Source organism: Heliangelus exortis, chromosome 2 (assembly GCF_036169615.1).
Source record: "Heliangelus exortis chromosome 2, bHelExo1.hap1, whole genome shotgun sequence".
Taxonomy (NCBI): domain Eukaryota; kingdom Metazoa; phylum Chordata; class Aves; order Apodiformes; family Trochilidae; genus Heliangelus; species Heliangelus exortis.
In genome coordinates, this window is record NC_092423.1 from 108,186,002 (window position 1) to 108,202,180 (window position 16,179).

General features: G+C 41.3%; 1 protein-coding gene and 1 long non-coding RNA gene across 2 annotated transcripts in view; one reads left to right on the forward strand and one right to left on the reverse strand.

The window, feature by feature from the left end:
- Positions 1-2,859: 2,859 nt before the first annotated feature.
- On the reverse strand, positions 2,860-4,432 carry LOC139793168 (uncharacterized). The gene is made up of 2 exons (XR_011724528.1): positions 4,192-4,432; positions 2,860-3,133 (listed from the first exon to the last, which is right to left on the reverse strand). It is a non-coding gene; the product is annotated as an uncharacterized lncRNA (long non-coding RNA).
- The window catches only part of ASXL3 (ASXL transcriptional regulator 3), a 129,524-nt gene continuing 117,048 nt past the window's right edge, over positions 3,704-16,179 (forward strand). The window contains exon 1 of the mRNA XM_071737451.1: positions 3,704-4,213. Within this exon, the coding sequence (XP_071593552.1) occupies positions 4,160-4,213 (54 nt within the window). The 5' untranslated portion in view covers positions 3,704-4,159. The remainder of the gene's footprint in view (positions 4,214-16,179) is intronic.

The window sequence follows — 16,179 nt, forward strand, 5'->3', positions numbered from 1 at the left end:
GTTACTAAGAATTATTAAAGCCTTTTAAAAGCTCTCACTGTTGATTCAGGTCCATATGGTGTATGATTAAAAGAGAAAAGTCCATTAAGTGAAATAAATGCTCTGAAACTCATGCTGTCTGAATGCTTGATAATATGTATTCTTTAAATCAAGAATAGAAAACACACTCTGTAACTACAACATCAGTATCTGTAAATGTTTGTAACTCACAATGGCTTTGTTTGGATTCCCTAAATCCACACACACACAAAAAAAAAGTATCCTGGTTTACTTTTTGTCACCACTATGCTGCAACCAATACAGAAAATGCAGCGTCTCCACAATATCATTCTGGGCTCTTTTCTAAATTATCTTGTGACTCAGCATCTCTCATTCAATTGTAGAGAATATAATAATTTCCATTGTAAAAGTGTCACATTAGATTGAATTGTCATGCTGTGAATAAATCCTTCCTCACAGATATGGCATTTCCACGTAATAGCTGATACTATATCTTTTCTAACAGCTGAAACTGGAATTTGTCTGGCAGCACTGTTTTGTTGCATTGAAGCAATAAATATATATATTTGCATATGCAGTACAGGTCACAGATTTCTGCTTAGCAGGAATTTTAGTGAATAAAGAACTCAGCAGTATATTTTAAATGACTTTTAAAAGTTGTTTTTATATGCAGGAAACAAGAACAATGTTCTTCAGGTAGCTCACTGTGTCAAGTGTCAAACTTCTACAGCATTGCAGTTAAATGCATTCACTGAGTACTGAAACTCAGGAGCCCGTGTCCAGTGTTATTTTAGTAGCATATGGCCATTCTTCTGACCCAAGAGAAGGTAAGCAGACACAAATCCATGCATCCATGATAAATAACTTGCTTCTATTCTTGGTAATAACAGTAACATCTGGCACCATAACATCACATAAATATTGCTTAGGTAGAAATACATAGAATATTTTAATACAACACCTCTCTGTAGTGTTTGCAGGTTATCAGATCTGGTTTACAATGGGCTGTGGAGACAGCAGTGGTATATTTACACACACACACACATAAACATGTACAATGTATGCTGAGATTTTAGCCATACTTCCAGCAGCTGCAGTTTCAACGTAGTTCACCATTTCTCATTCTAGTTCATTTTGTCAGTTCAGTTAGAGTAGCAATGGTTATGATTTCTTATAGTGTTGGGTCCGATTCATGCAGCAAATATTATCTATAACCAATAGGAAAGGCTCTCTTTCCTGACCATTTTTTCTGCTGTGCTTCCTGGCTTAGACTGGATTTTTAACTTCCTTAAAGCAGCAGTGTACTGTTCTATTGAGCCACTTGGTTTCTGTGTATGCTGCCAATTTTTAGAAGATACAGCTAAAACTTTTCTTGCAGAAAAAAAAGAACACTTTTTTTTTTTTTTTTTTTTTTTTTTTTTGTCATCCTGAAAGCATACAGAATGCACACTGTTGCACGTGGACTCTCTTCTTCTTGCAGTAAAGTCAGTGTTATTAACTGCCAGTATATGATTTCTAGTAATTTGCATGTGATCAGCAAAAGGATCATAGTAGCACCTGGACTTGGCAGGAATGATGAAAAAAACCCGAACAGCAGAATGAACACTGGTCCAATTTTTTCACTAGCTGAATATAAAGGATGTGTAACGAAAAAAGATTATTCCATGTGTCCAAAGAAATACCAGATGAAAGTGTGATCCTGACTGCAATATGCAACAGTACAAACCAACTAAAGCAACCAAAAAACCCCACAGCTTCACAGGATCCCTGAACTTCTCTTAACTTGACAAATGTTCTCTCTCCAACACCAATCCTGCAACACTAGAGCTCTCCTAAGTGAAGTTCAGTTCATGTTATGTGCATGAAGCAACCGGATCAACAACCACATCATCATCTACCTGTAAATAGATGGGGAAGAGAGGCAGAACATTCCTTTCAGTCTTAAAACAGCCACCTACTATTGGAGTGACTGATAAACCTGTCTATACTTTTTATGTTTTGTTGTAGTTTTAATACTGAAAACAATGAGGGTATTCAAAGGCAGTTTAAATGAGGCACTTGATTATTAAACATGTAGACTTTTAGCATAAGTGTGAATAAAGTCTATGTGGTGTAGGAATAGAATGGAACTAAGGTGAGGAAATGCATAAGGAAAAGTAGGACAGAGACATAAAAGGCAAAAACCAAGGACAATGAAGTAATCGTAATAGCAAGCATTTCCTTTCTAAATGTTACTAAGGTGACAAGGTATTTAGTAAGTAACAAAGGAATACGTAGCTCTTTCAGCAACAGGATGATTGAAAAAATTTTTACGGAACTGTGCTGAACCTGAAAAATTTCAGCTTCAATAATTTTCTCAAGAACATTCCTGAAGCTTACTCAAGTTCTTTGATCACTGCTATACAGTCTAGAATCAAAACTAAATTTAGATGTAGCTGTTACAGAATTTTGTTTCGTTAATGTTTTTAAGTGGAAACAATTGTGAAGTCTGGATAGGTGTCACGGTACGGAATTATCTTCTATGTATCATTTCTAATTAGAACATAGATAAGAAAGCGGGGGATGCTTCTGCATTTGGAACACCATACACCACCTCAGTGCTCTTCCAGATTGTTTTGGGAATGCTATCAGGTCACCACTTCTTCCTTCAGGGCTGCCCCAATCCTTTCACGGATAAAGCAGCCTGAGCATTGTGGGGTCGCAGGGAATTATTACATTTTTTTCCCAACTAACTGTACATTTGTGGGGAAATACAACGTAATGTTAAAAGGCAAAAAGGCAAGGCAGAACAGGGGTGCTGTTGGGAGAGGCACGAAACGAGGCGCAGGGACTGAACAGATGGCCACACAAAAGCCTGAATAATTTCTAACTCGTTTCAGTCTGAACAACAAACTCCGAATAAATTCCAATAGTATTCCAAATATACTTTCGTATTTGGGGGAGGGGAGGAAACAGCGGAGAAACCGCACACCGCAGTATCCCGTAACTCGGGAAGGTGTGCTAAGTCCTTCGCTTCGCATTCCGTGGGTATCTTAATCCTAGGTCATCCAATAAAAGAAAACATCTTCCAGCAGTTTTACGAGCCCAGCACATCAACTCCTTTGTTTACACTGGAACGAGAAGATGTTCTTTCCTGTTCCGACAAGAAAAGGAGTTGAGACGCTACGGCGGGATCCCTCCGAGCTGGCATCTCTTAGCCTGGGGTTTGCTTTGTCAGATTTCGGCACGCCGGGCGAAACGAAGCGCGGAGGGGACAGGCGGGATCCGCCGCGGCGGACGGGCGCGACAGCCGCCCCGCAGCAGTCCCCTCACCGCGGCGCTCAGCACCCGGTCCCGGCCCGCCGAGGCAGCGGGCTGCCCCATCCGTAAGTACGAGCCCCGCGGGGAGGCTGGCACGCCGGGGAAAGGGCTGGGCACTATTTTCGGCTGGGCTATACCGAACACGCTTTCGGCCTGAAACGACGAGAGCACCGGCCTGCGGGCGACCGGGTCGAGGGGGGGGTGAGGGGGTGGGGGAACACGGGGCAACAACGGTACCGGCGGCGCCCACAGTCAGAAGCGACACCGCTGACCCGAGCGGCCGCGGCCACCGCCCCCGCCCCGGCAGCGCCCCGTCCCCGGGGAGACGCCCCGCCCGCCGCGCTGCACCACGGGAGTTGTAGTCCGGCCGCCCTCTTCCCCTCCCCCCTCCCCCCTCCCGGGACTCCGCTCCCCTCCCCACCGCCCCCAGCCCGCGGGGAGAGCGGCGGCGCCGCGGCGGCTCTCGCGAGGCTTGGCGGCGGGAGCGCTCTCGGGCGGCCTCCTCGCGAGGGCGGCCGCCGCCGCCGCCGCCGCCGCGGGGATGTTTGGTGCGGGCGCCATTCCCCCCCGTGACGTCATAGTGCATTGTTGTGAGCGTAGCGGAGCATCCCTCAAGCTGTCAGCTGTGCCGCTGCCGGGAGCCGAGCCGGCCCGGCCCCCTCTCCCCTCCTCCTCCTCCTTCTTCTCCTCCTCCTTCTCCTTCTCCTCCTCCCCCGCCCCTCCCGCCCCGGGGGCTCCAGAGCTCGGTGTCACCGTATCATTGTCCGTACGGAACCCCTCCGGGCCCCCCCCACCCCCGCCCCCCTCCCGGTCCGCCCACCCTCCCCTCCCCCCAGAACCACCTCAATGAGATGCAAACATGAAAGACAAGAGGAAGAAGAAGGACCGCACCTGGGCCGAGGCTGCCCGCCTGGTAGGTGCCGCGGCAGCATTGTGTGTGTGTGCGTGTCTGTGCCGTGTGTGTGTCCCTACGTGCGCCTGTGTCTGCGCGTCCCGCCGCCGCCGCCAGCCCGGCGCGTTGCCCGCCGCTTTGTTGCCGGCGGTTGGGGCCGTTGGGGCGAGCGTGCGTGTGAGGGAGGGAGAGGCAGAGGGAGGGAGAAAGGGGGAGAGAAAGAAAGGACGAGTGTGTGTTTGTGTGTGTGTGTGAGTGAGAGAGAGTGAGTGAGTGTGAGAGAGTGAGTGTGTGCGTGTGAGTGAGAGAGTGAGTAAGTGAGTGTGTGTGTGAGAGAGAGGCTGAAGGAGAGGGTGTTTGAGGGGCTCTGTGTGAGGGACTCTGAGAGTGAGGGAGAGCACGGGTGTGCGTGAAGGAGCGAGTGTGAGAGTGTGTGTGTGAGTGTGAGATAGAGGGAGGGAGGGTGCCAGCGTGTGCGAGAGGGTTGTAAGGAGGGAGTGTGCGAGGGAGCTTGTGAGTGTGCCACTTGGGGTGTGACGGGAGAGGCCGGGGTACCCCCAGCGTGAGGAGAGCTCGGGCGTGCCCTTGTGTATTTGGGGGGGGGGGTGTTGGTGTTGGTGAGGGGGTGGCTTCACCCCCGGCGGTGCCGGGGCGGCCCGTTCCGAGAGTGGCGGTACGGGCAGCCCTCTCCTCCCGTCCCCTCCTGGAGTGGAGAAATAGCTACATCCCGTCTTCGGTGTATGTGTGAGAAAATGCCTGTTCTTCTTTTGCATGTGTGTCTGTGAATAACTTAGGGTTTGTTTCTATCTCTGCAAGATCGTGCGTCCAGATATCCCAAGAAAATACCTTCTTTTCATTCTAGAGAAAAGTGAAATATCCGGGAATTGCTTTTTCGTCCCTTTAGTGCGCTGGAGTGAGGGGCGAGGACGTTAGGGAAAACTCTGTCCTGAGATTTCCCTTCACCCTCTCTGCTTCCCCCACTGAGCAGGGAAATATCGAGGGCAATCAAACCCACTTCTGGAAAGACTCCGTGGCTCTGGCGAGCTAGTCCATTACTACTTCATTAGGAAACTGTCTCCCTTACCGTACTGTATCTGTTTTCCTGATTCTGTATTATTGTCTGCTAAGTGCAATAGAGCACATTGTTTATGGGGCTTTTTTTCAGTTTTTCAGTATAAGCTCAATACAAAATGTATGGGTGGTTGTATGTGTTTGTATGTGTGTATTCTGTGAAGTTGGGTCCGGTTCAGCTCCAGTTAGGTGTATAGAAAGATGACAAAGCTAGAAAGACCGGCTGCTGGTTATATTGCTTTTTATATCTAAACCAACTTTTATCCATCTCTGATACAGACTTAATTGCTTAAGTAATGTGTCTGTGCTAATGGTGTGTCTGTGTTTGGTAATGCACTTGGTATCATTGCTATTACTTGTTTAGTTGTGAAGCACGTTTCTTGTAAAAATGTTCTCACCTTGTTGTATGAATTCCTACAGAAGTTCAGCCTCTCCTACATAAATAATTCTAAAGTATGAGGCAGACACTACCTATAGATGTCTCTGTAAGCTGTTCGGAGGTATTATGTGTTTGCTCAGTGCTAAAATATGATACGGTTTATTGTGCATCCTGTAACATTTTGTAACAATGTGGCTTCAGTGAACGTGTTGTGATACAGTGTTGCTACTGTACTCTCATCTCTCATGAATGTAATAAAAGTTTAACTGCAGTAAAAAGAGCTTTGCCAAATGATTTTTGGCAGTGGGTGTTGCTGTAATATTTGTTTGTCCATGCTTTCAACTAGCAACATGTATTCAAAAGTCTATAAAATACATAAAGTGCTAATGTAACTTTTTCAAGTTGCTGCTGCCCTATAAGCTGTATTTGGTTTGACAAACGCAGATAAAGGAATTCTATTGTGTATCAAGTAAAATTGCTATTCCTGTGTGGTCCAATATATGGAAAAGTTTAAAGCCTCTGGAGAACAAAGGCTGAACCAGTGCGAGGAGAAGGGCTAAGACTTTTATTTTCATGATGTCATATCACTCCATACTCCCACCCAAAAGGGTCATGATTTGCTAAAACGGAGTGAAAGTTGTACATTGCTGTATGTAAATTGTGGAGATACTCAAGGTCACAGTTTGCAAAAATTGAGTAAAAATGATACATTGCCATATAAGTGGTAGAGATAGACAAGGTCCACAGTGTGTTTTTGTCTAGCCCTCTGGGGTTGCCAGAGAACTTGGAGAACTTGTCCCAAGTCTATAAAGTGAATGATACACAGTGCTGCTCTTGCACTGGGCTTTACTAGTATAGTGACTTGTTTCATTGTGATTTGCAGACACACTGAAGCCAAAATTGCCGCTCCTTAAAGTGTTTTATGTTAGGACCCTGATGGTTCATTATGACTTCGTTTTCTTGGGATACATCAATAATGTATTACTGCGAGGTTTGATTAAATCAATTTCTTTCCAACGACAAGTAAACAATGAAATGATTGATACCTACTCACAAAAACTGACTCATGAGTTGCCTAAATCAATATGTTGTAAAATTGTAGGCTGCTGAATTATTTTCAGGAACAGGAGGCTGAATTAATACATAAAGCAAATATATGGATATTTATGTGTTAACATTTCTGCAAAAGCCCTTACATTACAACAATATTGGGCTTTCAAAGTGACGTGCTAAGAAGTGTGAAATGACAGAGGTGACATTGCTGGCATTGCTTTTTCACTCTGTTGTGCACATCTTTGTATTACAATCTGGACTTTAAATGATGTAATGATGTACTTGCATGCCAGTTTACCAAATACTTTGATTTCACTTACTAGAGCTGCTGATTTTTCTTTTTTTTTTTCTTTTGTTTGATGTAAGGTGCCATACTTAATCTTCTATATACCTTTCAAATTTAGTGCTAAAATATTTTTCCTTTATGTTTCAATTGTACATAGCTATTATTGGCAACACCCAGTAGCTTCTCAAACACAAATGTTTCTATACTTATAACATGCCTATGAAGTTAAGTATTTTGACCTCTGCTTTACCCATGCAGAGTTGAGGCATGGAAAGATTAAGTACTTTAGCCTAAGCTGTGCAGGAAATCTGTGGGAGAGGCAGTTACAGTACCAACAGCGTCTCAATAGTAGTTTTGTTTCATAGTTATAAAATCATCTTCCTTCTGTGGCTATACTTTTGCCTCATTCACTCTCTAATACTATTTCTCTCAGAGTAATTATGGGAGAAACGGATATGGTCATGTCTCTATATTCAATCTATATTGAAACTCGTAATGCACCATGTAATAGTTACGGATAAAAAGGAGTACAAAAGCTGGACGCAAGCCTGAAATCATTACACAGCTCTCCATTTCCCACTTTCACAGTGGAAGTAGTAGAAGTACTTTAGAATAATGTATTACATGACAATTTTAAAATACATCGTAATGTCCAAGTAGTACGTGGTGAGGCTCCAAACTGACAGGCAGTGTTGCATTTGCTGTTTCTTGCTATTTGACTAAGGGATGCTGGACAACTTAAATTCCTGCAATGCAGTGTTTTTTCAAGCTGTCCCCTTAATTTTTAAAACATAAGGAGGAAGGGGGCTCCCATTATATTCAGCCCTTGCTGCAGATACTGCGTATGTGATACAGTCGGTGAAATGGGAGCCGCTGGCATGTCCTGTGTTGGAACTTGCATTTTGTGGAAGAATCTTCTGCAGAGAGTTGAAGCTTTCTGTCTGCGACACGCTGCTTTTTTCCTCATGCAAGTCTGCTTATCTTAGGGCAAGGCATAGCCCAGCTTACAAGCATTCCTGGGAAATGAACGCATGTGCAGGATCAGTGGAATGGTGGCATACCACTAACAGTTCATGTTACAGAACCCATTTTGTAGAACATGCATTGTTATGGAGAAAATTGCAACCTGTCTTTACAACCTGCCAAAGGGCATATCTTTGATGTAGACCCAATATGTCAACTCACTTTGTACTTTGCAGCAGTCTGTAGCAATGCTTATGTACAACCTGGGCATTATCTCCTCACCAGTTTTCTGCTTTTTGTGCCTGATAGACACTTGAAAGAATGAGAACAAAAGAAAATATTTAAGTGAAGGAGAAGAAACATGCTGTCTTTCCTCGGTCTCAGATCAGTTGATCCTCATTTGATGAAACTATATTGTTGTTTTGTGGTCATACATGGAACTCATAAAAATTGCATAGAAAGGTTAAACACTTGAATAATTTAATCAATTTTAAGTGTTTTCTTTCAGTTGAAAAAACTTGAATCCATTTAGTTTCAGCTGTTCGTGAACTCACAATGACTCTCAAGGAGAGTCTCTCAAAATAGTGAATTCTCTTAATAATTCAATGCCATAAAAAAAGTCAAAATGAAAGATACCAAGAACAAACTATATCCAAGGGTACTGTGCCACACAAGATCTGATAACAGTTTCAAGTAGGTAGCAGTGGTCAAACTTTTATTATTTGACTGCCAGATACAATCCTTTCTCATTTGTGATACAGAACAGTTTAAGAGGCCTCAACAAAATGAGTGGAGGCTGCTTGCCTCAGGAATGCAGAGCTCAGCATATGTATGAAGCATAGAGCATCTGCTTATGAGGGGTGATAGTTTATTTTAACATTTAAAAAAGGATATTTTATTAATAGCTTGCCCTTATTATTGACCTCTTCTCTTTCCTGTAAGTGGTGTTTTGAAATACAGATGAATCAAGTCTCTATCACTGGCTGACAATAGAGCAGAAAATCCCAAGAATGAGAACAGTGGTGCTTGTTTGATTATTCATGTGTTGAGTCTCCTCTACAGTATTTTTGCTTTTTCTTTGCCAAATTTTCTTCTGCAACAAAGGTTTTCTTGTGTTACTGAAGACTATCTGCTTTATAGTGCTACAGAGAGTCCTTATGGCTTAGGTGATGTGGGCACATTGGGTAATATTCATACCTTAATTCTTGAGTTTCTTGCACTAGTCCCTTGACAGGATGACAGGATCCAGCTCTTAATTAGGGGTTGTTCTCTTAGTCCTGTAAACTTTAAGAAAATTACACTAATTAATTAAGGAGATCGATGGTGAAAAAAAAAACCCAAACCAAACCTCATGAAAAGCAACAAAAGCCCATTGGAACTGTTAGCTTGCATGTTACTGTTTAGTGTGCCTGGCTGTCCAGAAGCTGATTGTTGCTTTGTCTGGTCTGCTAAGATAGTGTACTTGAAACATACTGTATAATGGTATGGAAGTATTTTTGCATTACATCTTCATATTTGAAGACCACAAATAAAAGAAAAAATTAGAAGACTACAGTGATGGTAGACCACTGATAATAATCCCTTTGACTTTTATCTTAAGTCTTTGCTTTTGTTACTATAAAAAACATTTTAAAACATGGTGTGAAGGGAGCTTTGTGTATCTCTAAAAGTGGGAGATTCAGCATAAGTGCTTTACAGTATTAAGGTTTTCTTTGTTGTTGGTTTAGCAGAGACCTGCTATTATTTCCATATTTGTTCTGAGTTAATTCTTTTTCAGACATGCAGAAACATTGTGGCTTGGGAAGTTTTGATGGCCTTTCTCTTTGATCCACAATCAATGCTGCTTTGAAGAGCTATATTTCATTTTGGTTTCCTCTAGGGTTTCCTCCAATTTGTTTTATTCAAAGTAAATTTTGCACTTGTTAGACAAGGTTGAGCCAGCACTACTTTTTTTTTACCTTCTATGGTTGTGATTTAAATCACAATATTTTATTTTGTTAATATGAAATAATACAGCAATTAACATGTTTTAATATGTTTTTTTTAACGTTGAACTGTGATCTGCAAATAAAATAAATTTAACCTAAATTAGTTCACATTTTGCATTGTTCTAGGGCAGAATGAGAGGAACAAGATTGTAACTTATCTTGAGACAGCATCTTTTAACCCTTGGCACCACAGACCTTTGGGAGGAAGGCAGGAACACAACTCAGGAATGGGAACTGTTCTCAGTAATGTAACCTTACTTCTATCGAAGCAGGGTAATAGAGGAGAAAATCATTACAAGAACCTAAATATGAGCATTTCTCAACAATATGACAGCATTCTCAGTGCCTTAAGGTATGATTTAATGCTCAGTGTTATAGTGAATGCTTCCAGTGGCACCTGATTTACCTTTCTCTGTAGTAGAACCAATCCTGTCATACTCCATGTTTTTGTTGAAATATCTGGTCCGTTTTCTCTTCTTCCAGTAGCTGACAAGTTTCTCACAAGCAAGGCTTGGTCACTTGCATGTGGAAGCAGTAGAATCACAGTTAAATAGATTCCACTAGCCACATCCAAGAAAACCCTTACCCACCCTTCACAGCTCGGTTGCTTTGGATTTCCTAGCTCAGTCAGTTCCTCAACACCCTGGTTCAAACTGTTTCATTGCAGCATCCTAGTCTGGATCAAGTAGCATACTGTCCTCAAGGTGCACAGCCAAACTCCCTGTACTTCCTGCTGGAAACTTTCTTTGGTCTTTATACTGTGACCAGCACATTGTAGTCGTAGAGGATCACTTGCTAAACTTGACCTCTTGGCTTTGGAGTAAGAGGATTTTTGAAACGCTGTAAGCTTCAAAACATTTTCCCTTTTCCTGGGGGTGATGATGATGATCTTGGCGTTCACTGTAAATAACAATAACTATATAGTGGTCTTATTTTCTGCTATCAAGACCTGAGAGAAGATGTAATTGGTGGAAGTGATTTCATTATGATTTCATGAGTTCCGTTTGAAACTGACCAAATGCTCCTTTTGGGGAAATTAGAGACTGAAGGAATCATGTATCTTAGCTTTCACTCTGGAACAGTCAGCTTCCAATGCAAAGGCCGAAGAACAACCTTGAATACAGACAGCTCTAAGAACATCCTGGTTCAGCCTATTTGCTCATCCTATTCAGGCTGTAAGTCCCAATGGTGCTCAAGGATGAGAGGCAGGCCATGGGTGGCCTATTAACTGCTTACCTGATTTGAATCACATTCACCCACTCCAAAAAAAAAAAAAAAAAAATATTGATCTACTGGCCCTCTGAGGCTGCTCTGTCTTTGTGAAGTCCTGCTAGTTTCCTGTTGCTGGAGTTGGTTTCTTAGGAGGAGATGTACTGGCTGGGAATGTAAAAAAGGTAGAGAAGTGTCTTCTGACCTGCATCTCACTGAATATCATACCTTATGCAGACCACTACCTAAATAAATCCATTTATGTGTATAGTGCTTTATCACAGACATCATGAATATCGACACAGCTATGTGGATGCCTTCTTTGTAGAGCTTGTTTGGTGTCAGTGCACTTACAGGGGTTGGGCACTGCATGGGATAGGGGTTGGAGGGATCTAGAGTAGCACCATTCATTTTGGTCTAAGCAAGCTCTGATCTTTCTGACATTGGAACAGAAAACCAGGAGTGTTCTGATGTTTTCATCCTTGGAATGTTAAGAGTTCATCTCTCTTTAATGTCATTAGATCAGCAGGGCAAATTCTGAGTGGACCTTGACATGTAGCTTTCCTCAGTATCAGAGGAACTTCAAGATAAGGTTTTTAACATGTGGGATACATGTGGGATTGCAGGTTCCAAAACTGATGTGGTATCCTGTCCCTCAGGTGTCTGAGGAGACTTGTTTTGTTACCTAGGGAGGTTGTTGATGCCCCCATCCCTGGAGGTGTTTAAGGCCAGGCTGGATGAGTGCCTGTGCAACCTTATTTAGAGGGAAGTGTCCCTGCCCTGCAGGGGGGTTGGACCTTGATTATCATTAAGGTCCATTCCAATCCAAACCATTCTATGACTCTATGAGTAGTGTAGCACAGAATTTAGTTTCTGAAAACATATGCTAGGGTCAGCAACCACAGTCTGGTGTTCTGGAATCATTGGGAGCATTCACAGAATCTTTAAGAAGATTGGACTATAACTCTTTGTAGGAGACATTCCAGATCATGTCCTAGATTTGTGTTCACAGTTTTGGAGGATCAGAAAGTGATTTCTTTAGAAGGCACACATTATGTACTCTGTTTTAAAACCTGTCCTCCTGTATATATAGATTGCTCTAGTTGAAGCTGCAGTGATGAGAAACTCTTCACTGCTTGTAGAGACTCAAATCTGAAGATCATTATCCTGTGGCTGATGGTTTTATCCCATAGAACATAGTCTGCTTTACAGATAACAACATTTCTTGAACTGCAGAACTGTTCCTTGACAGGCAAGTGTCTTGAGTTAGTAAATTATTTTGTCTGGAGAACTTAATGTTGAAGCTATTTTCTCTCTTTCTTGTTTTATCTTGGTTAAATATAGGCAGAATCAGGAATTTTATGAAGCAATCGTTCTAGTCTGGTTAGCTTCCTATATAACTTGATGAAAGAGCTGTAACCAAGGTGTACATCAACCATTTGAAACAAAGTTTTACTCAGTTTGAGCTGACTCTTAGCAGCCTGGACAACCTGCCTAACTGTGGGTAGTGGTTTGCTACAGTTGGTGAGATGCCTTGTGAAATGTCTGGAGTTTAATAAATCACAATCAATCTTCTTGTCCCATATGATTTCTTGCCTTTGTGTCTTGAACCCTCTTTGTATAAAATGAGGCTCTACCACAATTGATGTATTGCCAAAGTACTTAACTTCATCCTTCATTAATTTTTTTATTAGTTTTCTTTCACTTCATCAATTTTAACTGAATAAATTCCACATCCACATTCAATACATTTATTGATGTTTGGTTTTAGATAAATATTCATTCTTTTTTATGTCTCAAGATCTGCAGTTACACATGAGCTTCTGGGATATCTGTTGGCATTGCTGTTTTAGAGAATCACGGGATACACCATGTCACTATGCCTGTCTGCCAGTATTTCCTAGCAGGGATTAATAGGAGAAAACTGGACATAGCCTTCTTTCCTTCTTTTGGACCAAGATCAGGCATCTGTCTCAAAATTATGACACTCTTATCCCACCAGCCTCTTTAATCTCATTTGGTATTTCTGCCATTTTGAAATTCTAGATAGGTAAGACCAATGAGAACTTCTCTGGAATTCAGTGTTTCGAGTGGCAAAAGCATCTTAATTAGAGCACTGCTTTGGTAATTACAGAACTGATAATCATAGAAGATTAAGTTGGAAAGGGCCTCAAGATCACCTTGTATGTTTAGACTTGAAAATAAATCACATGCCCCACATTTGTTTTTATTTTGTGGAATTGATAAAATCACTTGGTAACTTTCATTACCCTAGGAGCTAGGACTTCTCTGGCCTTTGTCAGAATCTGTTCTTTTTGTGTAATTTCACATCCTACTTAAAAACCAGGAGAACTAGGAGAGTAAAATTACTATGAAATTTTGTCCAATGGGCATGATTTAGAATTGAAATGCATCATTACCTCTTTTTTTTTGTGACAATGACTAGATAGAAAATATGCGTTTTCTTGTACAGATTTTGTATCCATTTACTGGTGCTGATTCACATTCTCTGCTTTTTCAAGAGTTTTTTCAACTTAGTCTCTGGATTTTTTTGGCAGTTTGATATAACCATGCTGCAGTAGGTTTGCATTTAAAGCAGTAGTGCTTAATGCATACTAATCTATTTCATAAGTTTCATTTGTGATGCAGGTTTTTGAGACATCTTGCAAGCATTCATCTTCTATCTTGGAAAAAAAAAAAGTGGAATAATTTGGATTGGGTCCATCAGACTAGATTGTAGAAGAGAAAGGCAAAGCATTAGTATAGACATAAGTTGTCTTTGTAAGGGTACTGATACTTGAAAATAATGGTGAAGAGTCTTGTAATGATTTACTTCAACCTGCCTGATACATACGTGCAGCTGGAGATCTAGAATATAGATCACAGCACAACAGTGGCTTCCTGGGCAATATCTTAATTGCTTTTTGCCAAGTAATCCAGTAGGAAATATTTGATGGGAGGACAGAGTAAGGATTGCACCTTTTTATGTGATTCCTTGAATTCCTGACTTAGCAGTCCATATCTTGTATATATATTGGGTCACAGCCTTATAAGTCTGACTGAGAGAATAACTGAAAAATCTTTACATGCCTGGGACGTTTGATCTGCCCATAACAAGCCCCAGCATCCTTTGGAATCATAGAGAGTCAGGTTGGAAGGGACCTCAAGGATCATCTGATCCAGCCCTTCTAATATTATTCTTTATATGAGATGTCTCAGCACCCTGTTGAGCTGAGACTTAAAATTTCCAAAGTGAGGGAATCCAACACTTCCCCTGGGAGGAATTCCAATGTCTGATTGTCCTTTAGTGAAAAATTTACCTCTTTTATTCAAACAGAATCTCCCCAGGAGCAACTTGTGCCCATTGCCCCTTGTCCATGTGACAAGTAGGTGGACTTCTCTAGGTAGACTGTTAGCAGTAACAAGATATGGACACTGTTGTAAGCTCTTGGGTTAGTCCTGTTATGTGGTCGTTTCACCTCGTAAATCAAATTCTTCATGCTAAAATGCTGTTCATCTTGCTAGTTTCTCCTGTTGCTTTTGGAATGAGTGGAACTTGTCAGTTACAACCAACTCTATGTTTTTGTCTTGGGCTGATGCTTCTTCTCCTTAGTAGAATCTTTTTGTGAATACTGTAGTTTCTAGAGTATAGAGTGTATTATCAGCCCCCAAAGTGCAGATCCTGAACGAGAATGGAATAGCTGGCTTGGACACTAGTTACCTTATGTAAAAGGATCTTTCATGCTCTTTGTCATACAGTCTTCCAGCAACTGTGAGCCCCACTTAGTGGGGTTGTGATCTTAAAACATGCTCTTTTTCAGAGTTCTAGAAACACTTAAAAACTAGAGGTCTGTGGATTCATGAGGTAAATTTGGAGATTTTAATCAGTCTGGCTGTACAAGTTCTTGCATGCTGTATACATGCCTTGCTGACGATTGTTCTATTTACTAATTACCTCCACGGGACCTTCTTAGTTCTTGTTCTACAATCAGTCCCTCACAGTAAATGTTTGATGCTGACTATAACTGCTGGGGGTTGTTTATTCAGCCCCCAGGCCCACAGCAGCAGCAGCACTTGAAGAGGAGACTGCAGAACTCATACAGGGCTGTCTGGGGAGTTTTCCAGTGAGGGAGATCATAAACATGGGAGAAATGAACAAACAGATGCTTTATTGACTTGGGGGTGCAGGATACAATGCAAGAGGAGTGGGCAGAATGAAAAAGCCTTAAGGACAAAATCAGCAGTTGAGCAATCATTTGAATTATTGTTTCATGCATTAAAAAAAAAAAAAGTCTTTTAACCGATCTGTTAACTACAGATTGAAAACTTCAATATGAGATGTGAAAATAGAAAAAAAAATGGATTAATAGAGTCAAAGCAGTTGATCAAGAATATTTTGTATGGATTTTGGGAGTTAGATCAGAAGAGGATTAACTTACCATCTTTTAATTGGTTTAGAAAAAACAACATGAACTGAAAAATAGCTAAGATACTTTAATCCATCAACATAATTTTGTCTAAGTATTGGGGTTTGTTGGGTTTTTTTCTTTTTCTTCAGGGACTAAGTTGTTCAGAATTTTATGTAGATCAATTTCTAATGAAATAATTCCATTGCAAAAAAGGACACTTCTGTCTCCACCCATTTGTAGGATTACCTGCTTTTCTTGAACATAGACTGCTTTACACATTACCGAAATGTTTGCATCTTACTTTAAATCTGAAATCTTTAACACTTTCATTAAATTAAAAGAGAGCAGCAAAAAGAAAATCTCAGTTTTAACTGTCCTTAATGAGGACTGATTCAGTTTTGTACTGTACTTTTCATTAGCTATCTTATTATATTGGTGTCTGAGCTGTAGGCAAATGTTTAAAGCTATTTAAAGTAATGTTAAGTAAAGTAAAATAATGCTTTTGTCTTTATTCTGAGCCAGATCTACAAAAGTGGCTGTCTAGATAACTGATGTTGGTATATAGGCAAGGTTGTTGGGAAATGCAAATTCTGCTAAGACAATCAGAGTTGCTTGGGTTTTGTTTTTTG